Consider the following 25,855-nt stretch of genomic DNA (forward strand, 5'->3'; position numbering starts at 1 on the left):
TCACCTTTTTCTCCATCTTGCCGCAGAGTCAAAAAGAAAAAATTGCTAAAATATGATTGTAGAGTGGATTATGTGTTGCCCCATAAAGGTGTGAGTATGAAAGAAAATACAAAAAGACAAAAGGAAGAGGGTATTTAAGAATTTTCTTACTGCTATTTTATCATTGACACCAGTTAATGAACGATGTGTGTACTCGTTTGCAATAAGATCACGTCTAAATACCTCACTACATGGGAGAAATATTCCTTTAAAAAGAAATTACAACAAAGAAGCAGGATAAACGCTTTTCAGTTTTCAGCATTTGAAGAATGGCTAATTTTCTCTCCTCCATATGGAAATTGCATTTTCCCTTTTTGTCCTTTAAATGGGAAGAATTAAGAATCATTATCAAACAGGGTAAAAAAGGAAAGTGCATTGCTGGAGAGGCGACAGTCCAGATTTGTGAAACATTACAGGAAGAAAGAAAGAAAGAGCCCATTAATTTGAAAGACCGATGAAGCTGTTATTCAACTGTGTCATGATGTCATGAAAGGAGGAAAATGGCATTGACTTCCAGCACAACCCAGTAAACTAATTGATGATGCTTCAAGACAACTAAGGTAGCATGGACTGACATTCCAAATAAACATTTTCTCTTTGGAAATTTTTTTCTGCATATGCCTCCAATACAAGGAAACTTACTTTGTAGATCTGCGGGCATTTGAAATTGCTGATATTGCAACATCGCCCTCAGCCTCAGCAGCTTCTTCAGCCAACTGTTGATCAAAGATTTCTTGCATTTCAATTATCCTACAGAAAACAAATCAGAATGGTTGAGCATGAAGATAAGCTCATATGTAAGGACCATCACATATAAGTAAATATGATGTCACTTTATTCGACTAGTCCATAACTCCATATATACTATTAACAAATTTTCAGGACAAATGATTTTTATAGTGCATGATAATAAAAACATTACGCAAAATAAAATAAGAGAATGTCCAATGGACAAGTATCCACAGGGTATCAAACTTAAGTAACTAAAGAACTTAAAATAGTCCAGGAAATCATGTCATTCCATGTTGAATATACTAGATACAACGATGACCATAAAGAAAACAAGAATGACTTGTTTTGACATCTATACAAATTTCAAGCAGTTTGGCAAGGAAAATCTTATGATAATTTCAATAATTAAAAGCCTATAAAAAGACGTGAAGACATTGTGCTTAATTTGCAACACTTTCAATATATTAGAAATAGGAAAGATTCTGAAAAGCTTGCAATGATAACAGGACGTTTACAGCCTCTGAAAATCTCACAATAATATATCAACAATTTCAAAATCTCGGTCATATTCATACAAATATAATTTATAAACACGATCAAAATTGGCATTTTGTTTGGATGGTGAATTCCATGTTTACTAATAGAAATGGATTTTGTGTGGAGTTTCATACCAGAGTTAAGGTGAATCCAAGTAGGTCTGAAGCCAACCACTAGTTGAACCTTCGAAGAGGTTCAGAAGGGATTGAAGCGAGTCAAAATTAGTCTGAGTTGGAATCTGCAAGGAGCCAATTTAGGCCCATGTAGATCATATAAAAACTATGTTTCCTTTGATACTTCTAGAGGTTCAAGGTGTCAATGTCAATTACTTCTGAATGCCAACATCAACACTCCTAAACACGGCATGGACACTTCATTTTTCAACATAAAAGTATCTAGAAAAAACAAGATACTCTGTGTCACATGTTTGACACTTTGGATGTCTTAGACACGAAGTTTCCAATGTCGAACACTTCATGTCTACCCTATTTAAACCCGATTTTCACCCATTTCATATAGAATATTTTAAAAGTCAAACCTAACAATGGAATCGCACCTCTCCCTGAAATCAGGTGTGTATAGATCTCTCTCTCTCTCTCTCTCTCTCTCTCTCTCTCTCTCTCTCTCTCTCTCTCTCTCTCTCTCTCTCTCTCTATATATATATATATATATATATATATATATATATATATATATATCAAAGGAGGAAGAGATCGAGCAATTTAGCATGACTACTCCCACTTGCTGTTACGACAATCAACCCACACTCGACCGCATTTAAGAGTTAACTATTTTTGTGGTGTCACATACAGGGGTGGGGGAATAGAGGTTGTCTCTCTAACTTCTTTTAAATTTATTTATTCTTTATTTGATTACTTCTCTCTTTGTATATATATAAATCTGTAAATGAATATATATAGAGAGAGAGTAATGGGTAGGTGCTAAATGAAATATGCTAAATGATAAGTGCTAAATGAGTTTTTCAGGGTTTTTCGCTTTATTTTTAAATTCTGACCGTACAGTTGTGATCTATGTACTTGATTGTATAGGGATCATGTCTTGAAGTGTTCAATTCCGACACATGGATGAGTTTTTATAAGGTTCGAAAAATCAACGGTCCAAAATCTTTGTAAATTGTCGAGGCTCCAAATATCATTTTTTTCATCAAAAACACATGATCCAGGTGTGGATTTCTCGTAAATAGACCATGCCCAACACATTTATGGTGTCGGAACTGAGGAAAAAATACCAGAAGAGCAGAAAAACCCATTTAGCACATATCATTTAGCATATTTCATTTAGCACATACCCATCTCTCTCTCTCTCTCTCTCTCTCTCTCTCTCTCTCTCTCTCTCTCTCTCTCTCTCTCTCTCTCTATCTATCTATCTATCTATATATATATATATATATATATATATATATATATGTCTAGTTTTTCAAGACCTGTCATGCTTAAAAACACATACTCATGTATGACAGCAACACCCGTGTTGTATAAAGATCTCCATGGCAGATCTAAATCTAATTGAGGTTATGTCCAAGCAGCACAAGATCAGGTGACTTGGATTTATAGGTCAAGTCTAAGTAAAAGCAGGAACCCATGCAAGCCGTCTCAATCTAAATTGGGCATGTCATGCCCAAGCAGGACCCATGGCCAGAAGGAAAAATGTTGCCCTCATATGCCTCCTTTCATATTGCTCGGTTGACTCATAGCAGTATATTTGCTCCGCTTGATCACCCAAATGTGAGCTTGTTGGTAGGTTTGTCAAACAGCTCAAGTCAAAAGATTCCTAGGCATCCCGCATGAAACAATTGAAAAGTGAGTCTCATTGCTTCATCAGATCTTCAAGGACAGTCATAAAGTTGGCCGTAGAGCATTCTTCAGGAGTATGATTTGTGCTACACCACGTCTTTGTGGCATCCTTGGATCGGGTCTGCTGACGTCCAAGATCATATTTTCTGATCCGATTTCTCTTAGAGGTCAAAGACCAATACATTTAAATATGGTTCCCAAACATGTTTTGGTCCAATAAATGTGGATCATAGTCACCTATTTTGCGATATTTTGAAAATATCGCAATAATATCAGCAATTTCAATGTAGCTAAAAACTTAAGGATAATATTGATTTTTTCAAAATACCAGCAAAAAATATATATCGTGAGTGTAGTGTGATGTGTGAAAGTGACGAGTGTGTGAGTGAAGTGTAATGTATGTGTGAGTATAGTGTGGGTGGCATGTGTATCATAGTCACAAATATCAGTCTCAGACTCTCAGCTATATCTCAGCAAGGCAATTTCTCGCGATAATATAGTTTAGTTGATAAATCTCGGGAAAAACTTGGAGATTAAAACATTTTTTAAAAATATAAAAATAGTATAAATAAGAAAAATAACATGTTGAGATAATAAAATACACATATAATAAAAGAAATAAGTAAAAAGTATAAAAGAAAGAAGAAAAATATAGTTAAGACATAGAAAAGAAGTAAAAAAGTAAAAGGTAATGCATAATATCGTGATATTATCATGTAAGGTATGCCTATGAAAAGAGGAAGAAGCGCATATGTGATATGTATATGTAATGTTCTCTTTCTTAATATGATTTTATTACCCATTGTCAGTGATGTATTATTTTGAATTTCATTTTGTCCCTCTTCATCGAGATTCATGCCATTTCATGATAGATTGCGCTAGTGATCTGTTTACATGAAGATCCACTTTAGGATATTGGCTTTATCCAGGATCCCACCTAGTTTTTTGGAGCAATAAAAAACAATGAACAGTAGCTAGATATAGTATTGAAGTTGAATAAAGATCTATGGCCTGGACATCTATTAAATTTTGTTGGCTGAGGCACTGCTTTCCACTCTTGGGTAACCCATCACAAGTTCATTAGGATATTGTGAAAATAAGAGTTTCACTGCCATATCAGTTAATCCGGTTCAACATAATAAAACCAAACACGTGGAACTAGATCAGCATTTTGTTTGAGAGAAGGCCGAGGACTAAGAATTGGAGACAATATTTATATTCAGAGCACATCAACTAGCAAAATTCTTTGCAAAACCACTTTTCACCGAGTTATAAGCCAAGCTGCACAATGTGATTACCGATGCACAGCTTAAGGGTGGATGTTAGTATGATAGAGGATATTTTTATCATTGTCCCATGACATGTATGTCAGATTCTGTCACACGGACTATTCTAACAAGGCACCGCACCCGCACACAGGCGGGTGCGACACTTGGACACAACTTCCTTTGTGTTAGATGAAGTCAACCACACTGAGGTCCATTTCTATCCAAAAGTAGATTCAGTTAACCTTAATCAAGTTCATTTTTATCTATATTATATATATAAATAGTAAATACACAAATGCACACAAATACCCATAGTGTTAACTTAAAACTGTTAAAAAAATTATATATATATATATATATATTCATTCCCCGCACCCAAGTTTTTTTAAAGTGCCGCATCGCCGCATCCGCACCCGCACCCGTACCCGCATCCACACCCGCACTTATGTGACATAGGTCAGATTCTAATTTATTGTACACCTGTCATAGAATGGTCAGATAGTAATATGAAATAGGGAATCTAGTGTCAATCTCACTTCTGTTAATGTGCTGCAAGCCTTAGAGATCCTTGTTAAAAATAAAATTGTATCCAAATACCCAATAAGGGTATTTTTGTCTTTTATCATATAGTACAGTCCACTAGGGACTGAAATGTAATTTAACATTATAATAAATAAATAAACTGTCATACAGCTTAGGCACAACAGTCATATTTATGACTGTTGTGCACAACAGTCAAAAATATGACTGTTGTGCACAACAGTCAAAATATGACTGTTGGGCAGCAGTCCAACTAGACGTTGGACTGCCACCCAACAGTCATAATAATGACTGTTGGAAGGCAGTCCAAAGAGCTGGACTGCCTTCCATGTGTTGGAGTGAGGCTCTATAAATAGAGCCTCACTTCCTTGTTATTCTTCAATGCTTTTAGAAGCATTTGAGGGTTTTCTCTAGAGTTTTTTTCCCATCTTATAGGCTTGTATGCCTCTTGTGTTGTTTGGTATTTTTATCTCTTTGAGATTGTATTTGGTCCATTAGTGACCAACTTTAAGTGAGTTTATTAAAGCCCTTTGTTGGCATTGTGTTTGTTTCCCTATTGTTCTATTGTACCTTGTTTCATTACATGGTATCAGAGCGAGGTTCTTGAAAGAAGGAGATCTCGTGAAGGAAGTGTTCTTCGATCATTGATCATTCTCTATCTTCTCTAGTCTAAACTCAAGTATTCATTATGGGAGAAAGAGAGTTTGCCACCGTCATCACCTACAAACTCAATGAAAACAACTACTTGATGTGGGCGACGGCTATGGAGAATCATATCAAAGGAAAAAAATTGTGGGGTTTTATTAGTGGTTCTACTAGTGAACCACAACTCAAATTGACTAGAAGAGAAGGAGATCAAGTCAAAGCCTTGTCCGAAGAAGAAAAAGAAAACGCCTTGGAAGAATTCCAAAATAAATTGGAAGATTGGGAGGCAAGCAATGCACAAATACTCTCATGGTTTATGAATACCATGGAGTTCAAGATCGCCACCAATATCATCAAATTCAAGAAGGCATGTGACGCATGGAGCTTTCTAAGAAGTACTTTTATCCAAAAGGATATGGCTAGACTTTATTATCTCCAAGATAAGGTACGTAATTCAAAACAAGGAGATAAAAGTGTAAGAGATTTTTACGGTACTCTATCTCCTATTTGGGATGAATTAGCCATGTTGGAACCAAAATGGGAAGGTTCGGCTATTGATATGAGAAGGACCCAAATCGAAAGAGAAAATCTTTTCTCCTTTCTTTATGGCCTTCGACCGGAATTTGAGCAAGTAAGATCTTCCTTACTTTATAGGACCAACCCTTGCTCAAATTTGTCAAGAAGAGACAAGACTTGGAATGCACAAGTCTAATGATGAGGTCCTTGCCATGGCAAGGCCCGAAAATTTTGTGAAAACATATAAACCACCTCACTTTGAGAAGAAGTTCAATGGAGAAGGACACAATGGAGGAGGATACAAAGGAAAAATTATTTGTCATCATTGTAAGGAACCCGGACATATAAGACCGGAATGTCCCAAATTTAAAAAGGTGGCCGCCTTAAGTGAAGAACCTCAAGAATCAAGAAAAGGGGGCAGCTTCAATGAATTAAATCTTGCTCAAATAGCAGAAGCCGTCTCACAACTTCTTAAGGCTGCACCTTCTACATCCGGAGCTGCCATCTCTTCCTCATCTCCTCCAGGTAAGACCTCTTGGATTCTAGACTCAGGTGCTTCTTTCCACATGACTCATAATGAGTCTCTATTATCTGATTGCACTAAATCATATTTTTCATGTGTGTCAACTGCCGATGGTACCTCTTTAAAAGTCAAAAGCTTAGGAAACCTTAATGATATTTCAAAAAAATTCTTTGTTCCAAAAGTGAGAGTCATTCCCAAACTGAATTTGAATCTTTTTTCGGTCTCTCAAATTGTTGACTATGGTTGTAAAGTATTCTTCTCATCTAAGGCGTGCTGGGTGCAGGATCTCCAGTCAGGGAAGCTGATTGGGCAAGGCCATAGACGAGGAGACCTTTACTACATGGATTTCCTGTGTTTACCAAAATACTCGTTTTGTAATCATGTCAAAGACATTAGTATAGATCTTTGGCATAAAAGATTAGGACACCCAATTATCTCTTTTTCCATTTTTGGAAAAAAATTGTAAAGATAAAAATTTTGTATGTGAAGATTGTATACTTGGAAAAATGCAAATGATACCTTTTGGGTCTAGAACCTCTGTGACACATAAAATTTTTGAATTAATGCATTCGGATGTATGGGGTCCCGCCCCTGTTATGTCAAAAGGTGGTTATTCGTATTATGTTACATTTATAGATGATTTTAGTAGACATACTTAGATTTACTTTCTAAAACTCAAATCCGAAGTTTTTTCATGTTTTAAAAACTTTCATAATCTAGTTAAAAATCAATTTAAAACAAATATTAAAGTCTTCCGCTCCGACTCTTGGGGAGAGTTTCTTTCAAATGAATTTCAATTATATCTAAAAAATCATGGAATTGTGCATCAAAAATCATGCCCTAGGACACCTCAACAAAATGGGATTTCTGAAAGAAAACATCGTCATATCATTGAAACTACTACAACCCTACTTATTTCAAAAGAAATTCCAAAGCAATTTTGGGCTGAAGTTGCCCTAACCGCAGTCTATCTGATAAATACAATGCCTTCTCAAACTTTGGAAAACAAGTCTCCTATTGAAAAACTCTTTAAAATTTCTCCTGATTTAAAAAGGCTAAGGGTATTTGGTTGTAAATGCTTCGTGCTTCTTGAAAAATATAGCAAACTCTCTCCTAAAGCCATAAAATGTGTCTTTCTTGGTTATGCTGATAATCAAAAAGGATATCGATGTTATGATAAAACAAATGATAAACTCTATGTTTCTAGAAATGTTACCTTTCTAGAAAATGACAGTGGATTTGATTTTGAAGTTCCTAAGAAAGAATCTGAGTATGCTTTCTTATTTGATTTGTTACCCAATAAAGGTATTAGTAATGATATTGAAACCTTCGAGTCTATTAATGACTCAAGTAGTGAACCATCTCAAGATCTTCTTCAATACTCTAGACGAAATACTGGGGAGCATCCATGTGCCCTTGACAGATATAATCAATTAACAAATACTGAAGAAACTAGTGTTAGAAGGTCAGAACGAACACATAGGCCTCCAAGTAGGTTTGTCTCATATGAATCCTTCTTACCAAACTACAGGGCATGTCTTCTAGCCATTCATTTCTATCATGAACCATCCAACTATAACGAGGCCAAAAATATAAACGAATGGGTTGAAGCCATGAAAATTGAATTAGATGCATTACACAAGGCTCACACTTGGGTAATTCAACATGTTCCTATCGGAAAGAAGACAATAGGGTGTAGATGGGTGTTTAAAATTAAAACAAAAAGTGATGGGTCTCTTGAGAGATATAAAGCAAGACTTGTTGCAAAAGGATATTCTCAAGAATATGGTATAGATTATGAAGAAACCTTAGACCCAGTAGCTCGTATGACTACAGTTAGAACTCTAGTTGCTATAGCATCCATTCGAAAATGGCCGATATATCAATTAGATGTTAAAAATGCATTTTTGAACGGAAACTTAAATGAAGAAGTATATATGGATCCCCCCCCCTGGTCTGTCTATTGAAAAAGGCATGGTCCTTCGTCTTCAAAAAGCCTTATACGGGCTTAAACAAGCCCCTAAAGCATGGTATGATCGGTTCAGTGGTACGATATTAAAACTTGGATTTAAATCTTGTTACACTGACACTGCTCTTTTTGTGAGATATACAGGTACCTCATTGATCATTCTTCTTTTGTATGTTGATGATATGATCATCACAGGGAATGATCAAAAGAAAATTGAAGATATTAAAATTTTGCTTAAAAAATCTTTTGATATGACTGATCTTGGTTTTTTGAGATACTTTTTAGGAATTGAAGTAGCCTACTCACCAAGAGGATATATTTTATCTCAAATCAAGTTTGCAGCTGATATTGTTGAGCGTTCAGGAATCACGGACACAAAATATGCTGATACTCCTGAAGTAATAAATGCGAAAATGCGAGCTGAAGATGGAGTATTATTAGATGATCCAACCCCTTATCGACAACTTATTGGATCGTTGATGTACCTGTCCATTACAAGGCCAGATATTGCGCATGTTGTACATTCTGCAAGTCAATTTCAACATGCGCCCACAACCGTCCACATGAGTGCAGTATTAAGAATAGTTCGATATATCAAGAAAACTATATCTAAATGACTATTCTTATCCTCTTCTTCATCTTTAAGTCTTATTTCTTACACTGATTCTGACTGGGGAGGAGATCCCAATAACCGTCACTCAACTACTGGCTTTTGTGTATTTTTAGATGATTCTCTCATTTCTTGGCGATGCAAAAAACAACAGAAAGTGTCTTTATCCTCTACGGAAGCTGAGTACAGGGCAATGGCTACCACAACCACTGAAGTTGTGTGGATGAGAGCACTACTTTCCGATATGGGTGTTGATGTCTCAGAACCTTCAAAGCTATGTTGTGATAATAAAAGTGTCATCTATATAGCCAGCAATCACACATTTCACGAGCAAACAAAACACATTGAGATGGATTGTCACTATGTTCGCGAAGAATATTTGAAGGGGACCATTACATTGCCATATGTCCAGTCCGAATTTCAGATTGCAGACTTCTTCACCAAAGCGCTTCCACTACCTCAATTTTTGTATCTTCTTAGCAAACTTTCGGTGATTTCCCCATAAGTTTGAGGAGGAGTGTTAAAAATAAAATTGTATCCAAATACCCAATAAGGGTATTTTTGTCTTTTATCATATAGTACAGTCCACTAGGGACTGAAATGTAATTTAACATTATAATAAATAAATAAACTGTCATACAGCTTAGGCACAACAGTCATATTTATGACTGTTGTGCACAACAGTCAAAAATATGACTGTTGTGCACAACAGTCAAAATATGACTGTTGTGCACAACAGTCAAAAATATGACTGATGTGAACAACAGTCAAAAATATGACTGTTGGGCCCAACAGTCATAATAATGACTGTTGGAAGGCAGTCCAAAGAGCTGGACTGCCTTCCATGTGTTGGAGTGAGGCTCTATAAATAGAGCCTCACTCCCTTGTTATTCTTCAATGCTTTTAGAAGCATTTGAGGGTTTTCTCTAGAGTTTTTTTTCCATCTTATAGGCTTGTATGCCTCTTGTGCTGTTTGGTATTTTTATCTCTTTTGAGATTGTATTTGGTCCATTAGTGACCAACTTTAAGTGAGTTTATTAAAGCCCTTTGTTGGCATTGTGTTTGTTTCCCTATTGTTCTATTGTACCTTGTTTCATTACAATCCTTTCTCCCTATATACATAGTTTAGTCAGATAGAGGGGTGATTCACCCTCTTTTGGTTGCCACCTCTTACACTCATTCTTCTTTTACTTCCTCTATTTTCTTTCCTTCCTTTATCTTTCTAACATAATACATGCAGGATTTAAAATCCATGCCTTGTCTTTTTATGTGTAATAAAATTTCCACATTGCAGCTACAATAGGAAACCTAAGTACAACTTTGTTCAATTGCTTAAAAATCAGAAAATGATGAGCCTTACCTTATACAACGAACCAAAGTTTGTGGGCTGCACAAAGAAAGCGACAGTTAGTAAAGGAACTCCTGATTTTGTATGCAGATATAGAAACATAGGAATAGTTGTGAAAAGACATGCAGAAAGTATCATTTTAAACAAATAACACAAACAAATGCAACAAAGTTGTATTTCTACAGTTTTTGTAAACACACACTCTTGTGTCTGTATTTGTGTACCTGCTTGTACCGACATGTACACGAAATAAGTAATAACAAAACCAATCCACTTCAGTTTTCTTATCAACCTTTTTTTAGTTTTCTCCAATAGATTTAGGTATCTTTTGATGTCCCAAAGTACTTTTGTAGCAAAGAAGAGAGAAGAAGTTGACGGGCTCAAATTATCATGATTCCCAATGAGAAGTCATGTGATAGGCCTCTTCTTTATGTTTATATTGTAATGTATGGTAAGTTATAAAAATACCCCTTGCTGTTACAATAACATACAACTTTATTAAGTGGCAGAACTGAAAATACAAAAGAATAAACAATCTAATCCAGGTCACGGCGCAAAGCTGGCTTGAGTTGCAGGAACTTTCGCTAAAATAACGAAGGAACCAGCATCACAATGTCTTATGCGGATACCTTCGATTGTTGAAAACTCATTGATTCAGCTACTATTGATATAGTTTTCAATCCCAACGACGGTGGACATAAACTTAGAAAATCAAGACAAACCCCGTGGTTAGGCAAAAGCCCAATTGTTGGTGGTGTTGCAATGAATCCAGTGGATCATCCTCATGGAGGAGGTGAGGGGCGCACAAAAGGAGGTAGACCTTCGATGTCACCTTGGAGGAAGCCTAGCAAAGAAAGATTGGCAGGGTGTACTATTACAGTATTACCACTATGTACCACACCATCAGGTGGCTCGCTAGCATCTGAGTCTTCATTCGCCGCCAACTGTCATCAAACCGGAGTCAACTGGAGCCGCACTTATAACCCTTAGGATAAGACTAAAAGCTAATAGTGAATGACCTCTTTCAGTCATGCTTCGCCCAAGCTTAAAGCAAAGCATAAAAGACACTAAAAGACCAAATCCCTCAACAAGTTCTATTTTACTGAAATATGACTCAATAGCCTCCCTCAAGTTGCATATGGTGATCACCATGGACAACTTTGACTTCAAATACCAAAATCTTTGTTTTGTCACCCCTTTTGTGAAAATGTTCAGCACCTTATTTTCATGCCAACGAATCTAGCAATTCGAATTCCCCATATTCAATTTTGCTTCTAATAAATTGTTGATCAATCTTTATATTAGTTCTTCAAAGATGTATGGGATTAAGAGATCTTGGTGGCACTCTGATTATCACAAAAGAATACTGATCTTGGAACTTTCACATTCAAGTCACTCAATCAATGTCTTATCCAAGTCAACTCTAAAGATACAACGACCGATACACAATACTCCACTTCTATACTTAAACGTGCAACAGCTTTCTGTTTTCTATTGCTCCATGAAACTAAATTTCCCCAAATAAATACACAGTATCTCGATATTGATCTTCTTTCATTTAGATCTCTTACCCAATGCACATGAGAGAAGGCCATCACTATGAGCACATCCTCGTCTTGCAACCTCCTTTTATAGTGTAGTCCATCCCCAATTGTTCCCTTAAGATATCTGAGAATTCTTTTTATAGTTTCCATATGTCTGATGGTTAATGCATGAACTGAAACTGCCCAATCAGCATGAGAGTATCTTATAAATAGATTTGATGGTCTGCTTGTCTGGTAATTCCTATAACAAGCCATATTCCACAGTGCCTTTAACAACCTCACCATCTTCTTCCATGCTTCCATGTGGGTAGATGTAGGAGAGTGAATAAACTGGCATGCCTGATTTATCTCATATGTAAGAGGTTGAATACAAAGCTCTGGCCAGCATAATTTCTAAGATAATACAAATACACAACTTTATGGCCACAATAGGAATAAAAGATATGTAGATCTTACATATTTTGATAATCGAAGTGCATTGGCACATGCACAGAGACCCCATCTTTCATGATAGATCCAAGCATTTCTAGAAAAAAATATAATGTTGTAAGAGAGGATAGAACCAGAAGAAACTGAAGTCAAGTTTTGAACACGAAGTGGCTGATATACTGACAAAAGGACTATTGAGGCAAAGGCATAACTTCTTGAAGAACGAACTGTGCATTTTGGGAACCAAGCACAACTTTGAGGGAGTATATTACTCAACCAGAGGTAAAAATCTAATTATACCCTAAAGGCAAAGCCATCATTTTTTCTCTACTGAGATCATATGAAGGGGCAGAATCATCATTATAACCTGCCAGAATAGTATCATGTGGTATTAATGTGATGTAGTCATTGTAATTTGTCATTTATTGTAGTCTTATAATGAGTGGAATGCTTGTAAATGTTTTCATAGGTGGTTAGTTGTAAAAAGCCCTATTAGGGCAACTCCATTTATAATGAAAAGCCTCAAGAGAGTACCTCTCACTCACTAGAGTAAAAAAGTTTTGCAGTAGCTAATCCTCTTCTACATTCTCCTCCTTTCTTCTTTGGTATACTTATAGCCTGTATTTTGAGAATGATCAAAAGTGATTGATGGTGAGTGAATGGTGCTGTGTAGCAGGAGTTACAATACAAATAGGAGAGGAAGGATGCAACAGTCAAACCAGCTGCTCGCAATTCAGAACTAAAGCACACAGCCAACCAGAAAGGAATCTTTTGGGTGTATTTGGCCTCTTTAGAGAGTTGTAAATTAATATAACTCTTGGGTCAGCAACAATTCAAGGAACTATGGGATAAATATTACAAATCAAGCTATTTCCAATAAGATAAACGCCCCTTGAGAAAAACTAAAAAGTACATAAACTATGTAACATGAACTTTGCCAAGGAATAAGATGTAAACTGGAAAAAATCATCCTAAACAATGATCAAGTACAATTAAGAAGCTTCCCAAGACATTTTTCTATTTTTTCTTACATTGTCAACGAATATATAGGAATCAGAAAGACAAAAAAGCAAGAACAAAAATTATAGCACATCAACTTAAATAAACAAGGAAACCCTAATAACAAAACATGCAACAATGATTAGAAGGGCTGATCTTAGCACCTTTCCTTCGCAAGCTTGAAATAGTTCGAAATATGGCCCCATAAAGTCTTTTCAAATGTTTCCCATGTACGGTCCACATCTTCAAAATACTCTCTAGAAAATATTTGCATAAACTGATCAGCCAATTTCGCACTAAACTGGAGCAATTAAAAATCATTAATGATCAATCATATAGGCAATAGATTAAACTAATGAGTATAAGCCACAGAAAGTAAAAAAAAGACCACATTTTTTCATTAAAAAATGCATGCTATATAGGCCAAAAATGAATACAACAGCTTATCTGTTATTCAGTATTTGAACCTAGTATTTCCTATTGACAATTATAAGTGAACTTTGTATGATGCTGATCCGAATTTTTGTTTAATACTTGGCTATCACTGTTTTATGTGCTTTTTCTATGTGATTTGTTGCAAAGTAGCTTCAGTTGTTTCAAGTTAATACTCCTCATTTAGCAAGTATATGACACAAGGTACAGCCAAATAATGCCCATTGTACCACCTGCCTCTAAGAAAATAAAAAAGATCAGATTTATCTAAAAAAACAAATGAAGACCTTGAAGTATTGAAGAAAAGATGTCACAGAAATATGACATCAACATGACAATCACAGAAATGTGACATCAACACGACAACCACAGAGAAGTATATGATGTTTGATTTACAACAATCAATCAATTATGTTCACCTATCAGACAAATGAAACACGTCTTAATCAGGCCATTCTTAAAATTGATGTTCATCATTGAATATTTCCTTGCATAAGACAAGGGATCATGTTGGTGCCTATTCCTGACTATTTTGAACCATCAGTACCACCTAGACAAGCACAAAGCCTCATTTACAAATTGCTGAATAACTTCATGGTTTTGAGCCATATCCACTTCCAGTGGAACTTCAGCCATACATGAGGGTGTTGGAAAAAAAGCTGCGAGAGAGCATTCGATAAACAAAGACACCATGGTGCCAAAAATTTCCATTTGTAAAAGAGAATTTTTTTCATTAAAGTTAGACATTATAGTGCATAATGTCCCATTTAGAACAGCCTTAGAACATGCAGTAACATCCAAGTGAACAATTAAATGGAGTTTCCTAACTGTTAAGAATATGGGTTAGCTCCATATCCATATTCATATGTCGATATAATATAGACTAAGGGTATACTTGTCATTCAAGTTAGATATGGCATGTGATGTACTATTGGATTTGTATTAGGGGCACTTTTGTGCATTGGTCATATATATATATATATATATATATATATAAAATAAGGAATAGAAGAATGTCAACCCAAATTGGGTCATCCTCTTTGCAGCTACTATTCTCTCTTTCTTCCTTTCTCATGTCTATATCGCAGGACGTGACTCCCAAGGCACAAATCAAAAATGGTATCAGACTGTCACCTGGGTACGGGTGCGGGTATGGATATGGGTACGACATGGCAATTTCAAAAAATGTGGATACGGGTACATGGCTAAATATATACTAATATATATTATATATCTAAAATATATTTTATATATTGAAAATATAATATAGGATAATATAGGACACGGGTCCAGGTACAAGTACCTGTGTCGACACGGGTACGGCACCCTGCTGTGTTGCGGTAACATAGGTATCAGAGCTGGGGCAAGATTAAGTCCCCATCAAATCGAAGACTGTGATTTCTCTGTTCGGATAAGTTGATTATTTTTGTTTCTTCCATCATCTCTAATCTCCTCTTCTCAAATACCTATTTTTCTTTGTGTTTTCTCAAATATTTCATTTGCTCTCTTCCTTAACCCCAACACCAAATTTGTTCAACCCCAGATCTGGTCTGGTTCAGTTTTAGATCAGCAGCAAAAAAAAAGGAAAAAGGGATTGTGACCTTAAAAAAAAGGAAAAGGTCGAAAAGAGAAATCGTATTTGGGTCTGGTTATTCTCATATTTAACCAGACCTAAAGCCAAGAAAAAGGAAGGCCAAAAAAAGGTCCAAGTTGCTGACATCAGTATCTCTGCTGATTTCTCCTCCTCCTGCTGCTGCCAAGGGTGGGAACGGGGAGGGTTTCGATAGAGAAAAAATACAAAATAAAATAAAAAAAAAAAAACAACGGGTTTCGGGTTGGGTCTTAGTTGGACCCGACCCGGAGCAATGCGGGTTCCGACCCAGGGCGACCCGCACTACGTCCAGCACCCACACCCGTGTCGTCAAGTGTCGACACAGGTACGGTGGCACATATGCCATGTCTATGTTACATAGATGAAGACCGCGTGGCGTCTTGGATCAGAGAATGATATGTTTGTCACTATGTATGCTGGTCTCACTCCTCGTCCTACTTTTTACCAGCTCAGGAGCAAGCTTTTAACCACAAAGCCATGTTTAATATTTCAGCTGGTTCCAAGAAAGAGACTGCAGCCCCACAACATGAGGTTCTCCTCACAACAAGTAGTGCACCAAGACCGAACAATTCAGGACAGGGACAAGGCAAAACAGTATGGCCGTGCAGCCGGATTGCTACCCACACCTTCAGGACCCAGGCCTAATAATGTTATTTGTCAGACATGAAACAATCGTGGACATGTTAGTACTTTTGTCACATGGGTGCGGGTGCGGGTGCGGGTGCGGGTGCGGGTGCGGGTGCGGGTGCAGGTGCAGGTGCAGGTGCGGGTGCGGGGGTGTGGCACTTTCAAAAACTTGGGTGCACGGGTGCAGCAAAAATACAAAAAAAAAATTATTTATTTATTTATTTATATATATATATATAAAGTCCAAAAAATGGACATAAATGACCCTGGGTGCGTTGACTGCACCCAGGGTCAGGTTGACCGCATCGGGTGCAGGTGCGACGCGGGTGCGGCACCTAGTTGAAGAGTCCCTGTGACATAGGTTAGTACAGATTGCTATTGGCGATACGTTCCTACATAGCACCCCCTTCAGTGCCCATTCCTCTTCTGATTTTCCTATTTATGGACAGCAATCAATGGGGCAGATCAATCTGCAGCATTATTATCCTCCATGTGCTGATTCATATGTGTCACATGCTCCCTGTCAGGCTGCACCACAAGACGTTGAGGTCTTGTCTGCCAGTTTTAGCAGTATGCACATACATCATGGTCAACAAAATCCTCTTGCCAACCCCTAGACAGCTCCTGTGAATCTCCAAAATTCCAGGCCAGCAAACCATACCATGCAGACTAATATGGGAGGACAACATTCAAATGCCTGGTACATTGACTATGGAGCTGCACACCATGTTACAGGTGATCCAAGCAAGCTTCTTAATGTTGTCTCATATCATGAATTAGGTAGAGTTGTCACTGATTATGGAAAACACCACCCCATCACTCATGTGGGGACGGTTGTTGTTCCAACAAAGTCTGGCATGTCCATGGTATTCGGCGTAATCTTATTTTTATCTCTCAGTTATGTGATGAATTCAATTCTTACATCTCCTTTTCTCTGATTTTTTTTCTGTAAAGGATATTCACACGAAGCGGATGTTCGTTGAGGGAAGATGTGAAGATCTCTATGTCGTCAATGAAGTCAAGCCTTTGTCTTTTTCATCCAGTTCTTTGTTCGTGTCCGGTATGAATCATAGTTACAGATATCAGTGATATTTTCAAAATATCGCTATATTATCATTGTAAATTCAGCAAATGATAATATAGGTAAAATATTGCGATATTTTGAAAATATCGCCAATTTGATAATATCGTAATATTTTGAAAATATCGCCAATTTGATAATGTCGCAATATTATCACGAGAATATCGCGATATTCTCATGACATTAACACGATATTATCAATTAGTTTTATTTTTCTTATTTATTTTTTGTATTTTTAATAGGTTTTTCTTCTTTAGTTTACATTTTTTTACATAATTCTTTTATTTTTTATGTATTTTTTGTCTAAACATAATATTTTCTTATTTTTGTTATTTTTTAAGCCCAGAGATTTATCACCAAACCTATAATATCATGAGATATCGCCGATATTGATATTTATGACTATGGTAATGGATAGTCATGATAAAGAGGTCGAGCTTTGGCATAAAAGACTCGGTCATTGCAATTCCAGCTATCTTGGTGTCTTATATAATAAGAATCTTGTTCCCTTAAGGAACAAGGTTCCTAGAAATTCTTTCTTGTTCAGTTTGTCATATTTGTAAGAGCCATGAGCTCTCATTTGGTTCATCTAATAAAAGAACATTTTTTCATTTGGGTTAATTCCTATGTTGGGTGCAGGTACGGTTGTGGAGAGTACGACACGACAATTCTAAGAAATGTGGATATGGGGATACGGCTATATATACATATGCTGCAGCTATTGTTCGAAAGTGAAGATCTCCACATTCACCTGTGCAGGAAAGAGAAAAACGAGAAGAAGAGGCTGCAAAACTCGTCAATCGACTCCAGCGTGTTTTCCATTCTATTAGAGGTTTAATATATAACTAATACATAACCTTTTTAGGGTACTAAAATACCCTCTAATAATGTACATATTTACAACAGACATCCATCACTTTGAATCTAGATCCGATCCATTACAGAAATTGGGTCTAGACCCGACTTAGATTAGAGAACCAAAAACGACTTCTTTTCAGCCTCCCTCAAGTTGTGCATGGTCCTGGACCATGAACAACTTGCCTTTTAGAAACCAGAATTTGTCTTTTGTCAATCCTTTGGTGAATATATCTGCAACTTGCTCTTCAGTTCACACAAACACAGGTTCAATCTCTTTCTCTTCAACCTTCTTTCTGACGAAATGCTGATCAAACTCAATATGCTTTGCTCGACTGTGATAGATGGGGTTAAAGGACATATTGATGGCACTTTGATTATCACACAACAGGAGTGAACGAACAATCGGTTCTCCCATCTCTGTTAAGAGATGTCTTATCCACGTAGCCTTAGCAGTCGCAGCAGTCATCGATCTGTACTCAGCCTCTGTACTTGACCTAGTGACTGCATTTTGCTTTCTACTACTCCAAGAAACCATGTTGGATCCAATGAAACTACAATAACCAGATACAGACCGTCGTTCATCTGGGTCACCCGCTCAATCTACATCAGCATATATAAGGATTTCATGGCCACCCTTATTTAATTCACTTTTCCTATACACCAGCCCATCACCAACTGTACCCTTTAGATAACGAAGTGTTCGCTTAACTGCCTCAATGTGCGATGTATGAGATTCATGCATAAACTGAGATACTTGATTCATCGAATAGACTATGTCAGGTCTGGTAAAGGTCAGATATTGTAACATGCCCACGATGCTGCGATATCTAGTGGGATCCTTATATAGATCTCCTTCTTTGGAACTCAATTTTTGATGGACGATGCTTGGAGTTGCCAATGGCTTACAATCGTTCATGCCTGCTCTACTAAGAATATCTATCGTGTATTTGTGTTGAGTAAGAGTAAGTGTATCACACGTTTTATCAACTTCTACTCCAAGAAAATATCGCAGATCACCGAGATCTTTCATTTTGAATCTTTGATTTAATATATTCTTTACCTCCTTAATATGGTTTATGTAGTTCCCTGTGATGATAATATCATCGACGTATATTAGCAGAAGAGTGGTTACATCTCGTTCATTGTAGATGAATAATGAGTGATCTAGAAGAGACCGAGAGAAACCGTGCTTCTGTATTTCCAACGAAAAACTCTCAAACCAGGACCGAGAAGCTTGCTTCAATCCATATAAAGCTCTTTTCAACTTGCATACATAATGATTGGCATCTCGTTCTGCATACCCGATGGGTTGTTCCATATAGACCTCCTCTTTTAGGTCCCCATGTAAAAACGCATTTTTAACATCTAACTGGCTCAACGTCCATCCATGTTCAATGGCAAGACCCAACATAATACGAATGGTTCCCATCTTAACAACAGGGCTGAAGGTTTCATCAAAATCTTGTCCTTGTTCTTGTGTGAACCCTTTGGCTACAAGTCTGGCTTTATACCTTTCAATGCTCCCATCTGGTTTATATTTTATCTTGTATACCCATCTCGACCCAACTACATTTCTGTCTAGTGGTCTAGGCACAATTTCCCAGGTACCACATTCATGTAAAGCTTCCATCTCTTCATTCATTGTTTCGATCCATCTTCTAAAGTTCGCAGCTTGATAAAAGGTGAGGGGCTCATCCTCTTTATTTATGGATGTTAGGAACAATTGAAAATCCAATGAAAAACTTTTATAACTAACCCACCTATCAAGCAGATGTCGGGCCCCGCATGGATCTTCTGATGTTGTCCAACATATGTGGAGCGGAAGTAGAAGGACCAGAATCATTATCATGAGAAGTGGATGAGGGCTCTTGCTCTTTTTCTCGCCGGGTGTATACAATACCTTTACTGGCTCCAAGTTTTGTGTGGTAACCTCTTCTATTTGGGATATATTTGATGACTCCTGACATATTTCCTTCTGGATGCAATCTGCAGGACAATCTTCTCCAGCATTAGAGAAGAGTTCTGAATTTAAACATGGATCGTACACCTCAACACTTGGACCTGAACTAGCAATATGAGAACTTGGATCAACAGGCTGATTGTCAAAGTTCATCTCGTCAAAAACGACATTCCTCGATATTTTGACGTGTTTGCTCAATGGATCATAACACCTATACCCCTTATAGTCTTCAGCATATCCCACGAACTTGTATTTCAATGCTTTGTCTTGAAACTTATTTATCAATGAGTTGTCAACGTGAACATAGCAAACACAGCCAAACACATGTAATTCATGGTAGTCAGGATGTATTCCAAATAAAGAGAAGAAAGGAGACTTATTTTCTAAAATGGTCATGGGCAATCGATTTATCACATGAACTGTGGAGTGGAAAGCTTATGTCCATAGAAATTAGTCCCGTGCATCATGCTCATTGCACTCTCAACAATATTTCGATGCTTTCTCTCTGCAATTCCATTTTGTTGAGGTGTATGTGGGCAAGACACTCTTCTCTTTATCCCATTATGTTGAACGAAACTAACAAAATCACTGGAAGAGAATTCCCCTCCTCCATTGCATTGGAAATTGAGTATATTGGTAGAGAAATAATTTTGACAAAGGAATGAAAATTTTGGAACAATCCAAAAACTTCTGATTTATGTTTCATGAAGAATATCCAAGTATAACGGGAATAACTATCAATGAAAATGAGATAATATTTGCTACCAGAAACAGAAGCAAATGGGGCAGGGCCCCAAACATCAGAACATATGGTCTCAAAAGGCCTTGAAGCTCTCTTATTAATTAAATTGAAAGGCAAAACATGACTCTTACATAAATGACAACTAGGACATTTTATTTCACTGGCTTCTGAACCCAGATTGAACTTAGGAATGAAATTATTCGAGACAAGTTTTTCAATAAAATGACGACCACAATGACCCAAACGACTATGCCAAAGAGTTGGCTTATTACATTCAGATATGGCAAACACATATTTAGAAGGAACAAAAGACGAATATTGAGCCTTCAAGGATGAATCAGCAGAATAAACAGCGAAGGAAGGATCTTCTTGGAAGATGTACATGTTGCCTCGTCTTTTTCCTTCAGCGAATGTCTCCCTCGTGCGAAGATCCTTGGCATAAACAGAAGAGGGAGTAAATTCAACTGAGGCATTAACATCCTCAACAAGTTTTGAGACAGAAACAATGTTCTTCTGGATATTAGGAGCATGAATAACATTTGAAAGATTAAGAGAAGACTTGGACATGGGTATAATGGCATTTCCAATATGCGAGATGGAGTGATGAGAACCATCTCCAGTGACTATGCTACTCTTACCAACATAAGGGTTAAGATTTAAGAGTTTACCCGCATCACCTGAGACGTGTGTCGCTGCTCCGGAATCAACGTACCAAATGCCTTTATCATTTTGTTTCATATTTAAGCCTGCTAAGGCTGCCAATATCAACTCTTTTACTTCTTCATCCTTCTTAGCCTTTGTTTGTGGAGTTTTTCCCTTATTTTGAGGATTGAACCAACAATTTGCCTTAATATGTTCTTTCTTATTGCATAGGAAGCAGGTAGGAATAGGCCTTTGTCCCTGTATATTGGGCGTTGGAAGGATACCACGACCACTAAAGACATTTCTCCATTGTCCTCCCTTTCCTCGAAAAGAATTTCCTCCTCTGCCTCTGCCATAAGTCAGTCCCGTGGCCAGCACATCTTGAGTTCCTGAATGAACATGGGTGTCCTCAGAGAACCCTTTTAGGGTCATTTCATACTGTAGTAGTTTTGCACGAAGATCTTCAAATTTTGAAAGTTCTGGGAGACACAACAAGGATGTCACCAGAACATGATAGTCCGGCCCTAATCCACTCAAGGTCTGCTGCACTTTGTCTTTATCACTGACAAGACATCCCACAATAACCAGCTGATCTGTAATGCTTTTCATTTTATTCAGGTACTCCATAATAGACATCGAATCTTTCTTCAACATTTGAAATTCTCGCTTGAGAAACACAATTCTTGCTTCAGAGATCTGTGAATATGTTTGAACTAACTTGTCCCACAACTCTTTGGTTGAACAATCATCGGGAATGGCAACAAGAACTTCCTGTGAGAGTGTTGATGTGATGTATGCCACTAATGCTTGATTCCTTTTCATCCAAGCGACATAATCTGGATTTTTGAAAAGAACGATGGATTGTGCCCCTTTATCGTCTGTCTTTTCCTGCGAGGTGAATTCTGGAGGGATTGAGACCGATCCATCCAGGTGACCAGAGAGATCCTGGCTCCTTATAAAAGGAACAATCTGCCTTTTCCAAGTCAAAAAGTTGGAATTATTCAGCTTTTCAGAGACCAATTGGCTAAGGAAGTTGGAGGAAAGGCCTGACTGTGGGAAGGTTGAGTCCATTGGTAAAGAAAATGAAGAGAAGAGTTTGAATCAAACAAAAAATTCAGTCACCCGAGTATCTTGCCTTTTTTTTTTTAAACAGACTTATTATACTCAGGTATGACCAGATAGGTAACTGATTAAACAGTTTTCGAGACACGACCTGAAAATCGCACAGAGGAATATGAAAAAGTGAAACAGAATATTGCAAACTGTGGCAGCACAATATTGTTCTTTGAATGTATAGTATCCAGACTTAAAGCATTTCAATAATGAATATCAAAACGTGAAAGTAGTTTCAGATCTGATAAACATGAAACAGGAAAAATTAATAATTCAAAAAAAAAAGAAACACCACAAGCATTAATCTTAACGACTGAATATGCATATTTAAATGAACACCTCTGGGATCAGTTAACTGATTATAGGACAATCAGTTCTGAAGAAGATAATCACACATCGACAAAACAGAAAGGAAGATAAGAGAACGCACGCTGAGAGGTTTAACGCACGCTGAGAGGTTTACCAGATTTGAAAGGGAGAAGAAGACGTACCCAGAGGTCGGGTTACCAGATTTGAAAAGAAGGAGGAGACGTACCCAGAGGTCGGGTTACCAGTTCTGAAAGGAAGTCGGGTTCTTACCAGGGCCGAAGTAGAATAGGGAGGAAAAGGGCGATCTTTCTGAAAAAAGACGCACGTAGAGTTCACGCAGAGTTGGAGTTGGATAGGGGCGATCTTTCTGGAAAGCAATCTCAGGCCCAGCATTCAACGCTGCTCTGATACCATGTTGGAAAGTGAAGATCTCCGCATTCACCTGTGCAGGAAAGAGAAAAACGAGAAGAAGAGGCTGCAAAACTCGTCAATCGACTCCAGCGTGTTTTTCATTCTATTAGAGGTTTAATATATAACTAATACATAACCTTTTTAGGGTACTAAAATACCCTCTAATAATATACATATTTACAACAGACATCCATCACTTTGGATCTGGATCCGATCCATTACAGAAATCGGGTCCAGACCCGACTTAGATTAGAGAACCAAAAACGACTTCTTTTCAGCTATATCCCAAGGAGCCTTTTAGCTTTACATATGCATGCAAAAAATCCACGATGGGTAGAGGCTATGATTGAGAAGGTTAAAGCTTTGCATGAGGGAAATACTTGGGAGGTTGTAAATAGGCCTTTAGACAATAATGTTGTCGGATGTCAATGGTGTGACGAAATACGTGTGAAGACGCCGTCTGGAATATGATTCTGGCACAAACAATAGACACAACAAGGAAGAAAAAGAGAGAATCAGAAATCTCAATGTGATGTTTATCCTCCTCTAGGGTGACATCCAACCCTTATATAAAATTATGGGGGATTACAAGAATACCCTTTAACTGATTGGGTATTTACAATATGTTATAATTAATCATTATGATACAAAAAGATTCTGAACCGGATATGATCCAGATCCAAAACTATATTCTTAACAAGCTCCTCTCAAACTGAACATGGTGAAGAACCATGGATAGTTTGGATTTTAATTGTCAATGGTGATGCACAATAAGTGCCCTTATGAACAAATCTACCAATTGATCTTCTCCCCGAATAAATATAGGATATTTCTTTCGACTCAACCTTTTCTCTAACAAAATGTTGATCGATCTCCACGTGTTTCATTTTTCCATGTTGAACCGGATTACTGAAAATAGTAACTACACTGCGATTATCATAATACAACAAGGAGCTGAAAATATGTAGATATAAACTGCATAAAATATGCTTAATCCATGCAACTTCAGCTGTAACAGCTACCATGGCGCAATATTCAGCCTTTGTACTTGACCGGGCAATGGTTTTTTGTTTTCTGTTTGCCCAAGAGACGAAATGGGAACCTAAGTAAACACTATAACCAGTAACAAGATTGCCTTGTAGAGGGATCATGTGCCCAATTAGCATCTGAATATGCAATCACCATAATAGAATGCTTAGCATTCACCTTAACCGGTTTAATGTAAATAAGTAAATCTAAAAGAGTACCCTTGATATATAGAAGAATGTGTTTCATTGCTTCCATGTGTCTTGTCTGAGGCTTATGCATGTAATGAGACACTTGATTTACAGAAAAGATCAAATCAAGGCAAGTGAAAGTAAAGTACTGGAGAGATCCAACCATACTTCAATACTTTTCTGGATTTGCCAAATAATGATCATCTGTTGAATCGGCATTCAATTGTGTGAGAAGAGCCATGGGAGTATCCACAGGTTTACATTGTAACATCCCTTACGCTGCAAAATATCACTGGCATATTTTTGTTGAGAGAGAACTAAACGATCTAACTCTTAGTCCACCTACACTCCAAAAAAAATTTAGAGAGGTCCTAAGTCCATGTGAAATTTGCCAATGTAATAACTGTTAAAATATATATATAGGGGTATTTTTGTAATTTCATATAGTTGTTTTTAGAAAACAACTATTTTTATTTTTTGTTAAAATGTAATTTCTTTTTTTATTTTTTAGTTTTCTTTTTTGTATTTTTTAGGAACCAAAAGAGGCTCCAACCATAGAGTCGTTGGAGCCCCCAACGGTCACAAATGTGACCGTTGGGGGCTCCCAACGACTCCATGGGACCCCCCTTTTGGGCTCTCCTTTTGAGGCCCTTAGCCCTCCTTTTCTCTCCACTCCCTCTTGTATAAATAGGGGTGAACCCCTTGTATATTTGTATTCTTGAGAGCTCTCTCTCTTTTCAATAAGAGGCTTTTTATATTGTTGCCTTCTTAAAGGCTTGTGCATGCTTTGTCCCTTAGTGGACTTGTGATATTGGCTCTTTTATTCATTGTTGTAAGTGTTTATGAGCACTCTTTATATTTCCGCAATATCTCATTACATGGTATAAGTGTCACTTGATTTTTGAAGGAAAAGTGTGGTTCGTGTATTTCATATTTTGTGAATCTCTTCTCACTTCTTGGAAACATCATGGAGGCAAAGATCAACCTATCCTTCAAGCTCAATGGAAAGAATTACATGATGTGGGCATCGGCAATGGAAAACAACCTTGGGGTTTGGTCATGGGTACCGTTCCGGAACCTAAGCTTATGCTCACGAAGAACGAAGGAGGTCAAGAAAAGGCCCTTGAAGGAGATGTTCGCCTCAAAGCCATTGAAAATCATCAAAAAGAAGTGGAAGATTGGGAAAGCAATCACGCGAAAATCCTTATGTGGTTTATGAACAATGTTGAGCTTAAGGTATGTGCTAATATAGCTAAATTTCATCGGGCCAATGAGGCTTGGTCCTTTATGAAGGGTATGTATAACCAAAAGGATTTTGCAAGAGCATATTTTTTGCAA

At 37.3% G+C, this 25,855-nt stretch overlaps 1 protein-coding gene across 3 annotated transcripts in view; it reads right to left on the bottom strand.

The window, feature by feature from the left end:
* The window catches only part of LOC149833107 (exocyst complex component SEC6-like), a 161,457-nt gene that overhangs the window by 58,963 nt on the left and 76,639 nt on the right, over positions 1–25,855 (bottom strand). For all 3 annotated transcript variants that reach the window (XM_090014914.1, XM_090014913.1, XM_090014915.1), the window contains 3 exons: positions 13,678–13,770; positions 10,554–10,580; positions 682–789 (listed from right to left, as the gene is read on the bottom strand). In XM_090014914.1, coding sequence (XP_089871040.1) covers positions 682–789; positions 10,554–10,580; positions 13,678–13,770 — 228 coding nt within the window. The remainder of the gene's footprint in view (positions 1–681; positions 790–10,553; positions 10,581–13,677; positions 13,771–25,855) is intronic.

Source organism: Nuphar pumila, chromosome 7, assembly GCF_984573655.1.
Source record: "Nuphar pumila chromosome 7, dmNupPumi1.hap1.1, whole genome shotgun sequence".
In the NCBI taxonomy this organism is placed as follows: Eukaryota; Viridiplantae; Streptophyta; class Magnoliopsida; order Nymphaeales; family Nymphaeaceae; genus Nuphar; species Nuphar pumila.